At 47.3% G+C, this 16290-nt stretch overlaps 1 protein-coding gene across 1 annotated transcript; it reads right to left on the bottom strand.

Annotated features, from left to right (window-relative positions):
• Positions 1-1337: 1337 nt before the first annotated feature.
• Positions 1338-10784, bottom strand: LOC129147367 (polyunsaturated fatty acid lipoxygenase ALOX15-like). The gene is made up of 14 exons (XM_054709289.1): positions 10639-10784; positions 8763-8967; positions 8386-8467; positions 8171-8293; positions 7916-8019; positions 7597-7757; positions 6802-6945; positions 4953-5162; positions 3179-3265; positions 2912-3081; positions 2611-2732; positions 1947-2047; positions 1651-1818; positions 1338-1543 (listed from the first exon to the last, which is right to left on the bottom strand). The coding sequence occupies exons 1-14, from the start codon at positions 10771-10773 to the stop codon at positions 1364-1366; spliced, it is 1992 nt and encodes a 663-aa protein (XP_054565264.1). The 5' UTR covers positions 10774-10784; the 3' UTR covers positions 1338-1363.
• Positions 10785-16290: the final 5506 nt, after the last annotated feature.

Here is a 16290-nt window from a genome sequence, read left to right on the forward strand (position 1 = left end):
TAGTTACCTACAAAGGAGTACCCATACGACTGTCAGCTGATTTCTCAACAGAAACTATGCAGGCCAGAAGGGAGTGGCAAGAAATATTCAAAGTGATGAACAGCAAGAACCTACAACCAAGATTACTCTACCCAGCAAAGCTATCATTCAAAATTGAAGGTCAGATAAAGAGCTTCACAGACAAGAAAAAGCTAAAGGAGTTCATCACCACCAAACCAGGATTACATGAAATGCTGAAGGGTATTCTTTTAGAAGAGGAAGAAGAAGAAAAAGGTAAAAATTATGAACAACAAAAAGACATCAAATACATACCTACCAACAAGTGAAGCTAAAAATCAAGTGAATAAAAAGTCTGAAGAACAGAATGGACTGGTGAATATAATGGAATCAGGGACATAGAAAGGGAATGGACTGACAATTCTCAGGGGAAAGAGGGTCTGATGGGTGTGGGAAGAGATTGGACAAACGTCTTACACCTATGGATGAAGACAGTGGCGGGGTGTAAGGGCATGGAGTAGGGTGGGGAATCAGGTGGAGGGAAGCTATTGGGGGGGAGGAAAAAGAGGAACACCTGTAATAATATGAACAATAAAGATTTATTTTTAAAAAAGAAGATACGGAAGTTGGAATTTATTAGTTCCTTTGTTGTCACTCCTTAAAATAACCATGAGATTTTTACTATCTTTCCAGTTCATTATTTTTATTTGGAGGCTCCTGGCTGGTGAACTGCAAATGGGTTATAAGTATGGACCCCTCAGCCTGAAGCCCCAAGGCCAAATCCCTCCAGCTGGGAGAAGCTTCTTGGTTTAACCACTTTACTTCCACTTACCATTTTCTAAGTGAGCCACAAAGTGAGAATTGCCATGTTAATGGTCTGCCCTGTGTTGTGTCTGGCTGCAGGATGTGTTAAATCCCACCGAGTTAAAAAGACATGCTATATACTCTTTTGCCAGTGTTTGATTTAGGATAGTTTTATCTAATTTCTTTTCTTTCATTAATCTAAAGTATCTTTTTTATTGTTAAACTCAAAATTATAAACATGTGGAGTAATATGTATTATTGCCCTAATCCAAAGAAACAGTTTCTATAAGTGTGACTACTACCTGCCCTTTGGGAGAACCCAATGATGAGGGAGGAGGGGAGGACAATAGGAAAAGTGGGAGGAATAAGGGGGAAATGAGGCCCCTAGGTGGTGAGTCTAGAGTAAAATGTGTTCACTGTGGACAGACACAGAGAAAAGGTGACTCTCTAGGGCGGGAGGAGATAGAAGGGGGCATGGCTGGGGAGAGGAACACTGAAAGCTCTAAGGGATGGGGCTGAGGTTTGGGGGAAGAGATGCTGGAACAACCACAGGCCGGGGTGCTCATATGGCCACACTGTTTTCTACCATGCTGGGTCGCAGGTACTCATAGGGCATATCCAGCTTTGCATTCCGGATCTCAATTTCCTTATCCAGGGCAGCCAGCTCCTCCCTGAACTTCTTCAGCGCAGCTTTGGGCTCAGGGCCTGAAAAATACTCCTCCTCATGCTGGCCCAGAAGAACCTGAGATGGAGAGAAAATCAGCTTAGAGCCTTATGAACCCCAGTTTGGAGCGCCACACCTCCTCACAGCTGCCCCCTTCCTCAGGGACCAGGCCACCTGGCTCTCACACGAATGGGCTGACGTCTGCCCAGTTGCCAGGTAATGGACATCTGGAGAGAAGCCTGATGAAAGTTGGGCAGTGTTGCCATCACCGTCTCCAGTGTCACATCCTTGGTGGTCGGTGGGGGCAGCCGCATTGTGCAGGGTGCATTAGGGACCCAAGCATACCAATCCAGCTAAGAAGGGGCAGATATCTGGAATCAAAGTCTGCTAAGCATAAAAACCCCTTAGCCACCTGCACACAGCCGCCTCCCCCCACCGCCACTCCAAGTGCAAATGCCCACTGCCCCCTTATAACAAGTACCTGGCCCAGGTGAACGGAAGAGTGCTGGCCAGTGCAGGTGAAGATGCACATGGTGACAAAGTGGCAAAGCTGGTCCCGGGACTCTAAGGACATGGGAAATCCTGCAAGAGGTAAGGACAGTTAGAAGCTGGGAGGCCAGAAACAGAAACAGAGCTCAGAGAAGCTGAGCAGGGAGAATACGGGAGGGAAGAAAGGGGGTCCAGGACTCTGAGGAACTGTTGTGGACACTGACATGAGCATGAGTTGTGGTGGGAGAAACGGGGAGATCTCCTGGGAGGGCCCTACTCAATGGGGTACTGGTATGGCTCACACTGGCTCACAAGAGTCAGTTATGTTAAATGTTCAGGTATTTAGCAAGCTGGTGACATCACAATGGGAGCTATGGTGAAAATATTTACACCATGGAAATGGGCAAATGCTACAAATCAGGGCTTTTTTTCTTTTCTTTTTTTCCAGAGAGCCAGTTGTTAAGCATTTATGAGCAACCACTGGTCCTACTGCTTCTGGGACCTAGAGGGATTCTTCTTGCATAAGAACCTGAAAAGGCCATTGGGCATTTTAATAGGGGTTGGACATGCTTCTGGGAAGTTTCATAGAAGCAGGGAGGATTCTGGGGATGTTCCCAGGAGGAATCTTCCACACTCAGAGCAGGGACTCAACTCACCTTGGTCCTGGGCCCCTAGCAGGCCAATTTCAGTGATCTCTCGACACCAGGTCTGCAGTTCAAGGTCCTCTTTCACCGCCTTGTCCGTCTTAAAGTGAAGACTCACAATTCCCTCCACATAGCTGTCAGCCAAGGGGTTGGGCCAAGAGAGCTGAAGCTGACAAGGAGCCTCCAGGCCCTCTGCCCCTTGCCCACATGGCCAGGTCAGGGCACCCAGCCCTCCAACACAGATCACCTGGTCTCTCAAGCCACTCCCTGACCGCCCACCCTCCCCCCAAGCCCTGCCTTCCCCTTGCCTCACCGATACATGATTTCCCAGAGCCGCAGAGCATCCTGAGCATAGTAAGAAGACTTGACTCCCAGAAGCCCCCGGTCAGTCAGGTCATCAGGGGGACAGAATGATCTATACGTTAAAGAGGCTCTAGCGCGCCTAAGCAGCTCCACGTGGCCTCCACCACCGGTGCTCACCACCTGAGAAGCAAGGATGGGCAGGGTCAAGCAACTCCACCTGCTGGAGGCCACAGACAGAGGGAGCATGAGCTCACGAAACCACCTTCTCTCTTCATACCTGGTCAAAAATGCCACGTTTGGAGACCAGCCCAGTCCTGGCCCGCACATTAATTTCCAGGGTGTATCTCAGGTGGGGGATTATCAGCTGGAGGAAGAGAGCAGGGAAGAACAAATCAGGAGAGACCTGCGGCAAGTCCCTGCAGGAAATTGGAACTGAAGAACAGGAAAGGTGCCAGGTCTTCAGGAAAAGCAGAGCCATGAAGTTCAGTGGTCCCTCAGCACCAAGAGTGTTCAGTCAAACTGTGATTCATTCCACAAACCATTGACTTATTGCTGTATGATAATGGGAAGAAATCATTCTCCTTTTCTTTTCATATAAGACTGTTCAAGTTTTTGTTCAATGTTTCTCCACCTTTTTTCATTAACCCTCCTCTACAGAGCCTTTTTAGATAGTGTTTCTTCTCCCCAACCATTGAAATTTTAATGCTACACTATACTATATCTGTTATGTACTGTATATATATATATATATATATATACAGTATATATATATACAGTACATAACAGATATGTTTGTGCTTTTTTTATTATTGACTTCAGAGAGAAAGGGGAAGGGAGAGAGAGATAGAAACATCAATGATAAGAAAGAATCATTAATAGGCTGCCTCCTGCACACCCACTACTGGGGATAGAGACCGCAATCCAGGCATGTGCCCTTGACCAAAACTGAACCTGGGACCCTTTTGTCCGTAGGCCAACCCTCTAACCACTGAGCAAAACAGGCTAGAGCTGTATATATCTGCTTTATACATAAAATATTCTCAGTTTTTGCACCCTAGAACTTTTCCGTGGTTCTGGACCCACTTTCTCCCCCTGGGAGGGATCTAACTGCCTCCATTGGAATGCATGCTCTACCCCACCTACCTGCAGAACTTCCTCTCCTCCCTTCTCCATTTGGTCCATTACACTCATCTCCTTTCCATTCCGCAAACATGACATGTTAGCTCCTGCCTTGGGACCTCTGCACTGTTCTCAGCTGTTCCCTCTGCCCAGAACAATGTGCATCTTGGTCATCTCAAGGCTGGCTCCTCAGAGCCTCATTCTCCTTGCCCATATGGAGATTGCTCAACATTCTCCTTGCTCAACAACAGAGCCTTTCCTGGCCACTCCGTCTGAATTCAACATCGCATCGCTCTGCTTTGATTCTCTGCATTGTACTTATCACAGCTGATCTGTCATAATACAGTCTTTATTGGCTGGTAGCCCAAAATGGACATGAAAATCTCCAAAGATCAGGACTTTGTCTTGCTTAGCACAATCATCTAGAATGGTTCTTGCCCCATTGGAAGTGCCCAAGAAGAAAAGTTAATAGGTGAATACTCAGTTTAAATTATCTGTTTAAAAAAAACAAAACAGGCCACTGTTGTGGACCTGAGCCTGTCTAACTGACCTGTGTGTTACTATTTTAGGACAGGTCAAAACTGGCTGGAAAAGACTTCTATGTTATTTGTTTGGTCTTCCCTATTGTGATGGAATCCTCAGTCATTTGCAGGCAATATCTATATACTGTATGTTCATCAATCTGTGCTTTATACATAAAAAGAGTAAGACTTTTTAATCCCCCACCTTGCCAATGAATCATTTCCACCTCCTTGGGAGGTGATGTCACCCTGTTGAAAATTCAGAGCAAGCCACCTCACTCTCTTGCTCCCTTGTCTCTCATTGGTTGGCTTTTTCCCACTCCCTGAGATTCCACAGAGAGGGTGCTTCCAGAGGCAGGACTGTGACATTGAGCAGAGAGACAGGCAGGAGAGAAGGGGATAAGGTATTACCTTGAAGATAGGATGTATCGATGGAAGGCATCTCATGGTGGCCAAAGCGATAACCTCAGCCATTAAATGTCCCCTCAGAAGATGAGAGAGAAGCTCGTGAAGCTGGAAGTCAGAGCTACGGACCCAGCATTTGGCCAGGAGCCAGGCCATCGGGGGATCCGTGGGCAGGAAAAGTGGTGGTGGTGGCGATCCCGTGCGTGGCAATTGGAGCTGGAGTGAGGATACAGTGTGGGGAAAAGAGGATGAGTGGCCAAGTGCCCAACATATTCCTCCTACTTTGCATTTTAACCACTCCCTTCTTCCCCAAATTTGCTTAGCTTTCTCCATCTCACTGCTGCTACTCCCAGCAGCCACTATTCCTTCTCCTGACTTTCCTACCCACTCAATGCATTAACATTGTACATGCTGCTCTGCCCAGCCTTCTGCAGAAACTCCTCTTCTAACAACTTCCTGGCCTCCACTTGCCCTTTCACTCCCCTAGTGTGGACAAGATTCAAACCCTCTGCTTCCTTTATCCCACACTTTTTCAGAAAGTTCAGCTTCTCTCTAATCTTTCAACACCACCATTATTCCGCTGATTAAGTCTCCAGTTCTCAGCTAGTCACTGGCTAGATGTAATAATTTGAGTGTCTCCCCATCTATAATAATGAAAGCATAATATGCTAATTAGACCAGACATCTTTCTGGACATCCTTCCAGATGAAGCAGGGGCTGCAAAAGAAGCCTGGGTCCTGCGTGCCTGCCAGCCACCGAGGGAAGACCGGGTCCCAGGTGCCAGAGGGAAGCCGGTGCCAGCAGCCGGGGCAACAAAGTTCTACTCGCCCTAACCAGTTTGGCTCAGTGAATAGAGCATTGGCCTGTGGACTGAAAGGTCCCAGGTTCGATTCTGGTCAAGTGCATGTACCTTGGTTGCAGGCACATCCCCAGTAGGAGGTGTACAGGAGGCAGCAAATCGAAGTTTCTCTCCCATTGATGTTTCTAACTCTATCCCTCTCTATTCCTCTCTGTGAAACATCAATAAAATATATTTTTTTTAAAAAAAGAAAGAAAGATCTACTCTTGCACGAATTTCAGGCATCAGGCCTCTAGCTATCTCATAATTGGCCAGACAAAAGCCACCTGAGCATCTTTTCCTTTTCATTTGTCTTATTTCTGCAGGTGTCTTGCCTAACTATTCCTTTTCTCTTTCCTTGAATCAAGGCCAGTTTAATTTTCCTTTGCATGCCCACATAGCTTTCCTCTGCACCCCCACAGCTATTCCCCACAACTGAGTCCATTACCTCCATCTTGGGCAATTGCTGTAGCATGTCACCCTAATATCCAGATCCAGGATCTCCCTTCTCCAATTCATCCTAAACAAAATGACCCATAGAATGTTCCTATAGCTTCTTTCACAACAATCTACACCAGCTTCCTGTGTTCATACTCCTTGATTTGGCATCCATAGCCAGCTACAGTCTGGGCCCTCTCACCTCACATTACCCCCCAGCACGCCAGCCCAATGGTCCACTGACAATCTAACGTCTCACACTCTGCACACCTCAGCCTCGCTGCCCAACCCATCTTCCTCTGGGAGGAGGCCCTGCTCCTTTGCCAAGGGTCATGCCCACCCTACCGCCCATGACCCCTCCCACACTATCTCCATCCTCAGGTACTTCCTCAGTACTGGAGCATATTTAGATTTTCCCAGTCTCTCTCTCCAGCTAGACCGCACCTTTCTGCCTTTGCCCATTGCCTCCTTTACTGCCACCTCCAGTGCTTTAGCACAAGTGAATCCTCAATGAATTTGGGTGAAGGGCTGAGCTGAGAGGGCCAACCACCAGGGAGCAGAAATCCTGGGTCCTCTCACCTGGATGACCATGGGCAAGAGTTTCCCATCAGGCTGCAGTTTCAGCATGACCAGAGGGGCAGCCAGGTATTGCTGGCTACATAGGATGACGTTAGCCTTGATCCCATCCAGCAGGGAGAAGTCAGCTTCAAACAGCGTGCCTCCCTGGATGGGGGCAGAGGGTGAGGGCTATCAGTATAAGGCATCTACTTCCCACCCTGATTCCCCAAAGGAAGAAGAACAAGAAGGAAACTAACTTATCTCCATCACCTACTTTGAAACAGGTAATGAATCACAAGCTATTGCTTCACATAAGTCTTACAAGCACTTGAATTAACTCCAGGTTTAAAAAAAAGAAGAAGGAAACATGATAAAATAAGATAGATAACTTGCCTGAAGTCACACAGTTTTTTAAACAGCACAGCCAGGGTTCAAACCCAAGTCTGTCTCACCCTATACCCAGGAATTTTCTCTGCCCAACCCATCAATTGATCCATGTTGACTCCTGATTAATAAGCCCACCCCTGATCTTATTCTCTTACTACACACTCCCCCAAATCCTTAGCACCAAGTCCCAGTTATTTCCTCATTTTGATTGCATCTATCACTCATCACACACTCTTCCTCCACAATATGTTTCTTTCAGTCGAGGAGGCCATGTGGTTGCACGCCTCCAGGATCACTCAAGATTTCCCCTGTAGAATCCCCTCTTGCATTTGGGGGCAAATTGGATTCACAGTGGGGCCCGGAGCAACATAAACACCTACCACACTCCCATTACACTGTGTGGCCTCCTTTGGGCCATTATGTCCATACCTTCAGCTCCTGCTCCAGCTGGGCCTGCACCTCCTCCATCCCAGAAGGGAACACTAGGCGGGCAGGAAGGCGACTGGAGCGCCTTAGCAGCATGGGGTTGACGCCATTGAGAAACTGATACCCAAAGAAGGCATCCTCCTTCCAGGAGTCCCGCACCTTGGCTGAGGGTGGCAGTTGTGGAGCAGGTTGTGAGATCTGATCTCCTGGTTCTTCTAACTCCAGCCCACCAGAGGAACCCAGACCTCAATTCTCCCAGCCCTGGTTCCCTAGATTGGGTGGTAAGGGTCCTGGGAGAAGTACTGGAATTTGGGATACTGACCAGCCAGCTTGCTGTGGTCATACCAGAAGATCCTGTTGAAGTCATCCAGATCATGCCAGCGAACAAGAACATTTAGAGACTCTTTGACAACTAATTTGGCCAGCCTTCAGGTAAGGAAAGGCAAAGCATTTGAAAGTTAGTCTCAAAATCACACATTATAACTATAAGCACCCCCCTTGGGCTAATCAGCCCTGTCCAGTGCATAGAAGCCTGGACCAGAATGACTCCCGCTTCTCCAGCCCACATTGTTCTCACCCCACGGCCAGTGAAGCCTCAAAGTCAATTCTCTTGTCCTCCAGAAACCTCTCATCTTGCGGGAGGTCATCTAAATTGGCCGCAGCCACATTCAGGATTAACCCATCCTTCCAGTTACCCCATCTGTGGTGCAGAAATGAAATTAGGCATTGATGCCAGGAAGAGCCAGGACTCACTGCCAGGTCAGGGGGCGTCAGGGGCAGGGTTAGGCTAACCTGTACAGCTTCCTTCTCTCTTCCAGCTCCTCCTCCCTGTGTCTCTTGAACAGGCCTTGAGGGTCCTCTACCAACGTGCGGCCTACAGGAGGAAGGAGGGAAAGGACAAGGGCATGGACAATGAGGCTTCTCCGAGAGCCTCCCCCCTGTCCCTGCCAGGGGTGCCTTCTCAGCCCACCCTTGCGGGGGAGGGGTGACCCTTCAGCATCACGCCCCTCCCCAGCCTGCATGACAACTCCACCAATCCACCTCCTCCGAAAGGAAAAAAGACCCAGCCCTTCGGTTCCGCCCTCACACCCTGTTCCCTCTTCTCCTCTCCCCCAGCCCCAGCTTCTTTTGGGCCCCAGAGGCCCCCTCACACCCCACCCTGCGCTCACCTGTGCCCTCCGGGAGCATCCGGACGCCACTGCCCTCCACCCAGCGATAGCACGGGAACCGGAACTCGTCCCCACTGGCCCCAGGGCCCTGCACGGAGATCCAGTTGCAGAACCAGGCGTCATCCTGTAGTAATTGCTTTTTGCGAATTTTCACGAACAGCAGCGGCCCTAGGTACTCCTTCACGTCCTCCTGGAATTCAGTCTCCTGCAGGCGACACAAGAGGCTCAAGCATCCATGGCCATCGCTGGACGTGGGGACTGGGACTGAGCCCAGCTCCCCGCCCTGGCCCTTCCGCTGGGCCTCTGGGAAAGCGGCGCAAAAGGAGTCAAACAGAAAAAGGGGGCACCCGACCAGGTATTCCCACGTCCCCATTACGGGTCGTGGAGTTCTTCAGCCCGGAGTGAGGCGGAGGAGGGAAGATGCACTCCTTCCTGTCCTGTTTCCTCCTCTTTCCTCCTCGTAGTCATTGATCCAACCGAGCGCTGAGCTGGGCGCTGGGCGCTGGGCTGGGCACCGCCGCGGGCGAGCGCACCGTTGCGCGGGGAGATACACTGTGGACCAGGCACTTACAGCCCAGAGACCCCGGCGCCCCCTCAGCTCGATGTGAGCAGAGACCTCTAGGTGTGAAGGGATTAACCAGGGAAAGAGAGAGAGGGAAAGGTTGGAGAAATGCGTGCCAGGGGGAGGAAGCGAGAGCGCGGAGGCTGAGCCCAGCACAGAGCGCGTGGGAGATGCGCATGACGAGATCGTGAAGAGTCTCGAAGGCTAAGCCAAGAAGCTGGTCCTGAGAACCAGAAGAAGCCACTCAGATGTTTGTGGGGAGGGACGTTTGAGGCTGGGGACGTATTTGGAAGAAGTCCATCTGGCTGCAGAGGGGCTTGGAAGGGCAGGAGAGGAAGCGGCCGGGCGGGGGAAGAGGCTGAAGGTGGCGTAGGTTCCCGGGGACACTGGTGGTCGGGGGGACGGGGGGGGGGGATGCGGGGGGGGGCATCCGGACCCGGAAGCCGGAGATGTCCAGGAGGCAGAATTGACAGCGCTTGTTTCTTGGTGCCAGGCGAACAGAGCGGGACGGTCAAGTGACACCTCTGGGAAGGCAAGCGGAGAGGTGTTGGGGGTGGGAAAGGGGAGGACCTCGCTTGGGCATGTTCCTTTGAGGCATCCGCGGAACAGACATCCAGATCTGGAGGTCCTGGATGAGCTGGGTGGGCGACGGGAATGTGGGGATGGGAAATGGGGAAGAAAAAGTAACGGGAACCGGGGGCGAACCAGGAAGATATGATGAGAGAAGAGAAGGGATCAGGAAATTCAGCTCTTAGTTTCTCTCCTCCTCCCCGAACCCACCCCAGGCCCCGGCTCGGTGGAAGAGGTTTGAACTAGAGTTTCCGAATGGAGGCAACGTCCCTGGCCAGGTAGCTCAGTAGGTTAGAGCGTGACCTGACACCACAAAGTTCCAGGTTCACCCCGGTCAGGACACATACAAGAGTCAACCACGCTTAAGTAAATGGAATAAAACCTCTCTCTCTCCCTCTCTCTTTCTCTCTCTCTCTCTCTTCTCTCTTCCTCTCTCTCTCTCTCACTCTATCTCTTTCTCTATCTCCATCTCTATCTATATCTCTATCTCTATCTCTATCTCTATCTCTTTCTCTCCTCTCGAAATAAAATAGAGGAAACCAGAGACACGCAGCCAATCTGCAAAAAAGAGAGAGCTCTGTGAAGGAAGGGCATGCAGGAGCAACCTCTCCATCCCAAGGAAGCCAGAGGGCCGGGACATTTATTGAATGCTTGCTGCATGCCATGCTCTGCCCAGCGCGCGTCTCTTCCCAGGTATGTGACCCCCTCCCTCCTCCGGGCTGGGGCCAGCTCCCGCCAGCTCACCTTGCCCCTCTCGGGCTGCAAGCGCTTCCGGAGCTTGGCTTCCCCTTGCTGGCCCACCAGCCACAGCTGCACCTGATTGGTGGAGCCTGCGAAGAGCGAGGACCCAGTAGACACACAGATGCGGTAGACACCCATCTTCCACAGAGACGTTTAGTGCCTTCTGAGGGAGAAGAAGAGTGGAGGTGCCTAATAAAAGGGCTCAAGACCCCGCCCCTCTAAAGCCTTGTTTTGATTGAAATTGCAGAATTGCAGGGTGTGGATGGATGGCAGGCCTCCAACCAACCAGGCCTGGTCACACACTCTGGGCAGCCCAGAACTCGGCCCCAGCTCAGGAAGGCGGGGATTAGGCAGTTTCGGGTGCAGATCCTTATCTTTGTGGGAGGAGGACAGAAGGAGGAAGCAGAGACTACTTGGGCCAAATATAGGCAGGAAGAAGAAATTGATGCCTAGACCAGCAGGTAGGTGGAGTGTGGGTGAGACGTCCAGGACTTGATGAGATCACTATAAAGTTGTTTCTTATCTTAGTCATTCCAAATGACTAGCAATGCCAAAAGTAAGAAATGGTTTCTGGGCAGAGTCAAATGCAGGGCATTTTAAGGAAAGCAAAGTCTGAAAATTAAGTGAAAAGTATAACTATAAAATTATTTTTTAAAACCTCAGAAAGATTTAATGTGGTGCTTCAAACAAAGGCCTTGTAAGGTTCTCAGAGGTATATCCAGCAAAATTTCTCTATTAAAACAATAGGACATTTCAGAATCTTCAGGAGGAGTCCAAGCTAGAGAAGGCGTACTGAAAAGAAATTTATACCGTATACAAATTTTTGTCTAACGGGTTGTATTCTAATTGATGCCTACAATACCCACAAGGTATATATTCTATCTAATAAAGAGGGAATATGCTAATAGACCATCAGGCCATCACAAAGATGGCAGTACCCACAGCCAATAAGGAGGGAATATGCTAATTGACTGCCACACCCTCGAAGATGGCAGTGCCCACAGCCAATAAGGAGGAAATATGCTAATTGATTGTCACACCCTCAAAGATAGCGGTGCCCACAGCCAGAAGATGGCGTCATCCAGTCCCCTCAGCCCCGCCAGGGTGGTAGGCATGTGGCAAGGTCGGGCCCACCACTCCTCGAGCTTGCTTCCAGAGCCCCCCAGTCCCCTCAGCCCCCCAGCCACTCAGGGCTGGCCCAAGGTGCAGGGAAGCCTCAGATGGTGGCTGCTCAGATGTTGGCTGCCCAGCTGCCCAGGGCTGGCCCGAGGCACAGGCAAGCCTCAGATGGCAGCTAACCAGCCACCCAGTGCCTCCTGAGGCTCACGTAACCAGGGCCAGCCAAGGCTTGTGATGCCAGTAGTGGCAGCAGCAGAGGTGTAATGGGGCATTGCCATCCCTTGATCACCGGGTCGCCTCCTGCCCCTGAGGGCTCCTTGTTTGTGAGAGGAGGCAGGCTGAGCTGAGGGATGCCCCCTCCAGTGCATGAATTTTCATGCACCAGCCTCTAGTATATATATATATATATATTTGGCCCTGGCCAGATAGCTCATCTGGAAGCTAGCTCATCCAGCCTGGTCAAGATAGCTCATCCAGCCTGATCTTTACACAAATGATGACTATGTGGCTACATACAAAGGACCTCCCTTTGAGGTGAAAGGGAAGGGAATGTGTAGGGCTCAAGCTATGGCCAACAGGGGAATAAAATAAAATAAAAAATGTTAAAGAATCAGGCTAAGGGACTAGTTACCTATAAACATGGGCTACTGTTTATTGAAAGGAAAGGATAGTTTAGAAGAGAAAGCCTAGAGCAGCAGTTCCAAACCCATGGTCCGTGGACCACTGGTGGTCCATGAGGTCCGAAAGGTTGGCAACTGCTGGCCTAGAGGATAAATCCAACAGCCACAGTGAATTCACAGGCAGTAGAACCAAACCAAATCTCATTAGCTACTCCTGAGAAACCACACCCAAGAAGCCTCATCCACATCTGGATGAGATCCTGGATTTTTAACTGATGCCACATGGAATGCAACTTAGGAAAAGGGTTGAGTGTACTTTGCATGTGGGAGGGATGTGACCTGTGATCCAAACATGGACTGGGACAGATTGTGTTTTCCAAATATTTCCACAATAATATCAAACATTTCACATGCTCTTTTGTAATACTGACACTACTCTCATCAAATGGTGGGATTTATATTCCCCCGTCTTGTGTCTTGTCTGGACTTCTGTGACCACCTGAACCAACAGACTACAATGGGAAGTGATGCAATGTGACTTCCAAGGCTAGGTTAAATGTCATGCTCTTCCTTGCACCGTTATCTTGGGCTACGTGCTCTTAGAACCTAGCCACCAGCAGTGAGGAAACCCAAGCCACATGAAGAGGCCACATATAGATGTTCCGGCCAACAGCCCACACTTGAGATACCAGTCAACAGGCAATATCGACCACCAGACACAGTGAATGCAGAAGCCTTTGAGATGTCTCCTGCCTTAGCCACTGTCTGACTACAACCACGGGAGATTCCCTAAGTGGGAATAATAGCTGAGCCACCAGAACTGTAAGTTAACAATAAATGATTGTTAATGTTTTAAGTCACTACGTTAATGTTTAAGTCACTGAGTTAATCTTTTAAGACACTAAGTTCATGTTTAAGTTAATGTCTTAAGTCATTAAAATTATTGTTAATGTTTTAAGTCACTAAGTTTTGGGATGATTCATTATCCCAATTGATAATTGGAACAAACCTGCAAAAGCCAAGGAGAGGAAGGAGAAGAAGAGCTAACCCAGTCATGTTGCTTGCCTCCATTTCATTTACTTCCTTTTATGGTGATACCTGCTTTTCTTTCATATGTGGGCTGTTTCTTTGTCTCCCCATGGTCTCTCTTCTCTGGGTGTCTGGTTATGTAGTTCTCTCTCTCCTGCTTTGATTTAAAGGCACAAAATACAACACAACCAGGTTCAATGCACAAGGCACTGAACACAAATGTATTCACAATATTAATAATCCCAAATAAAGGTGACCACCAGAGAAAGGCAAATTAGAGGATAGGATAGAAAGAAGAAGAGAAAAAAAAAAAGAAAGAAAGGAGTGCAAAAATGAAATTGGGAAAAGGGAAAAAAAAAGTAAGAGAGAAAAGAAAGAGAATAAGAAAGAAGAGGGGAACAAACTATATATATGGGGAGAAAACTTCAATAGAACAGCCACTAATCCCAACAAATGCCAGCAAAAAGTACCTGGAGATTAATACAAACTACAAACAACAACTAATATCAAGCGAGGCAAGGGAAAACAGAAGCAAAAAACAAACAAAAACAAAACAAAAAAAAAAAAAGAATAAGCAAAACAATCTCACAAACAAGCATAAAAAAATCGATATAATCAACATTCAAGCAAACAACAAAAGGACAGAGAGAAAAACAATTTTTTGGATAGTGAAGACAGAGAAGAGAGAGGTGTGTATGGACTTGGAGCAGGGGATTGAAAATTAGATATATAAGTAGGGGTGAAGTTTTAACAGAGGGTAAAAAGAAAGAATAGGGAAAATCTAAAGCAGGAAAAGGGTAAGAGAAACAGGACAACAAAAGGGGAAAAGTTATGAAGAGAGTGATGGCATAAAGGTAGAGTTGAGATAGAGTAAAATGATGCTAAAGAAAAGATGAAAATAGAATGTAGAACACTAATCCCAAAGTAAAATAAAGAGAAAATAAAATGACACTTTAAAATAAAAAGATGACATCGCACCAAAAAAATTAAGATACCTAGGAATAAACTTAACTAAGGAGGTAAAAGACCTATACGCAGAAAACTACAGGACACTGAAAAAAGAGATAGAGGAAGACGTAAACAGATGGAAGAACATACCATGTTCCTGGATTGGTAGAATCAACATCATTAAAATGTCCATACTACCCAAAGCAATCTACAGATTCAATGCACTCCCCATCAAAATACCAACAGCATATTTCACAGACCTAGAAAGAACTCTCCAAAAATTCATCTGGAATAAAAAAAGACCCCGACTAGCCTCAGCAATCCTCAGAAAGAAGAATAAAGTAGGTGTGATCTCAATACCAGATTTCAAGCTGTATTACAAAGCCACTGTTCTCAAAACAGCCTGGTACTGGCACAAGAACAGACATATTGATCAATGGAACAGAATAGAGAACCCAGATATCGACCCAAACCACTATGCTCAATTAATATTTGACAAAGGAGGCATGAACATACAATGGAGTCAAGACAGTCTCTTCAATAAATGGTGTTGGGAAAACTGGACAGATACATGCAAAAAAATGAAACTAGATCACCAACTTACACCATACACAAAAATAAACTCAAAATGGATACAGGACTTAAACATAAGACGGGAAACCATAAAAATACTAGAGGAAGCCACAGGCAACAAAATCTCAGACATATGCCACAAGAACTTCTTCACTGACACTGCCCCTAGGGCAATGGAAGCTAAAGAGAAAATTAACAAATGGGACTACATCAAAATAAAAAGCTTTTTTACAGCAAAAGAAACCATCAACAAAACAACAAGAAAGCCCACTGCATGGGAAAACATATTTGCAAATGCTATCACTGATAAAGGTTTAATCTCCAACATCTACAGGCAGCTTATGCAACTCAATAAGAGGAAGATAAATGATCCAATAAAAAAATGGGCAACAGACCTAAACAGAATATTTTCAAAAGAAGACAGAAGGAAGGCCAAGAGACACATGAAAACATGTTCAAAGTCACTTATTATCCGAGAGATGCAAATCAAAACAACAATGAGGTACCATCTCACACCTGTCAGAATGGCTATCATCAACAAATCAACAAACAACAAGTGTTGGCGAGGATGCGGAGAAAAAGGAACCCTCGTGTACTGCTGGTGGGAATGCAGACTGGTGCAGCCACTGTGGAGAACAGTATGGAGTTTCCTCAAAAAACTGAAAATGGAACTCCCATTTGACCCAGTAATCCCACTCCTGGGAATATATCCGAAGAAACTAGAAACACCAATCAGAAAGGATATATGCACCACTATGTTCATAGCAGCACAATTTACAATAGCTAAGATTTGGAAACAGCCTAGGTGCCCATCAGCAGATGACTGGATCGGAAAACTGTGGTACATCTACACAATGGAATACTATGCTGCCATAAAAAAGAAGGAATTCTCATCATTTGCAGCAACCTGGATGGAATTGGAGAACAGTATGCTAAGTGAAATAAGCCAGTCAATGAAAGAACAATACCACATGATCTCACTCATTTAGGGATAGTAAAGAACATTATAAAGTGGTGAACAAAAAGATAGATACAGAGACAGTAAAGCATCAAACAGACTTTCAAAGTACAGGGGGAAAGTTTGGGAAAGGTGGGGGAGTTATGAAATCAAACGAAGGACTTGTATGCATGCATATAAGCATAAACAATGGACGCAAAACTCTGGGGGGGGGAGGGCATGTGTGGGTGTGGGGTGGCGGGGGTAATAGTAAGATATGTACACATATAATACCTCAATAAAAATATTAAAAAAAAAAAGATGAAATAGTAGTAGTAATAATACTGATTGAAAATAAAAATGTAATAATTAAGAAGGTAAAATCAAGTGAGGAAAAAAGAAAAAATTAGTTTCTTAAGTAAAAGATGA

This window comes from Eptesicus fuscus, chromosome 20 (genome assembly GCF_027574615.1).
Source record: "Eptesicus fuscus isolate TK198812 chromosome 20, DD_ASM_mEF_20220401, whole genome shotgun sequence".
Taxonomy (NCBI): Eukaryota; Metazoa; Chordata; class Mammalia; order Chiroptera; family Vespertilionidae; genus Eptesicus; species Eptesicus fuscus.

Bases quoted from the DNA above. Each gene is read 5' to 3' on its own strand.
- LOC129147367 (XM_054709289.1), bottom strand. From the start codon at position 10,773: ATGGGTGTCTACCGCATCTGTGTGTCTACTGGGTCCTCGCTCTTCGCA. The intron at 2,733-2,911 runs GTGAGGCAAGGG...CTTGGCTGACAG, and splicing joins CTCTGGGAAATCATGTATCG to CTATGTGGAGGGAATTGTGA. The intron at 2,048-2,610 runs GTGAGTTGAGTC...TACCTCTTGCAG, and splicing joins GCTAGGGGCCCAGGACCAAG to GATTTCCCATGTCCTTAGAG.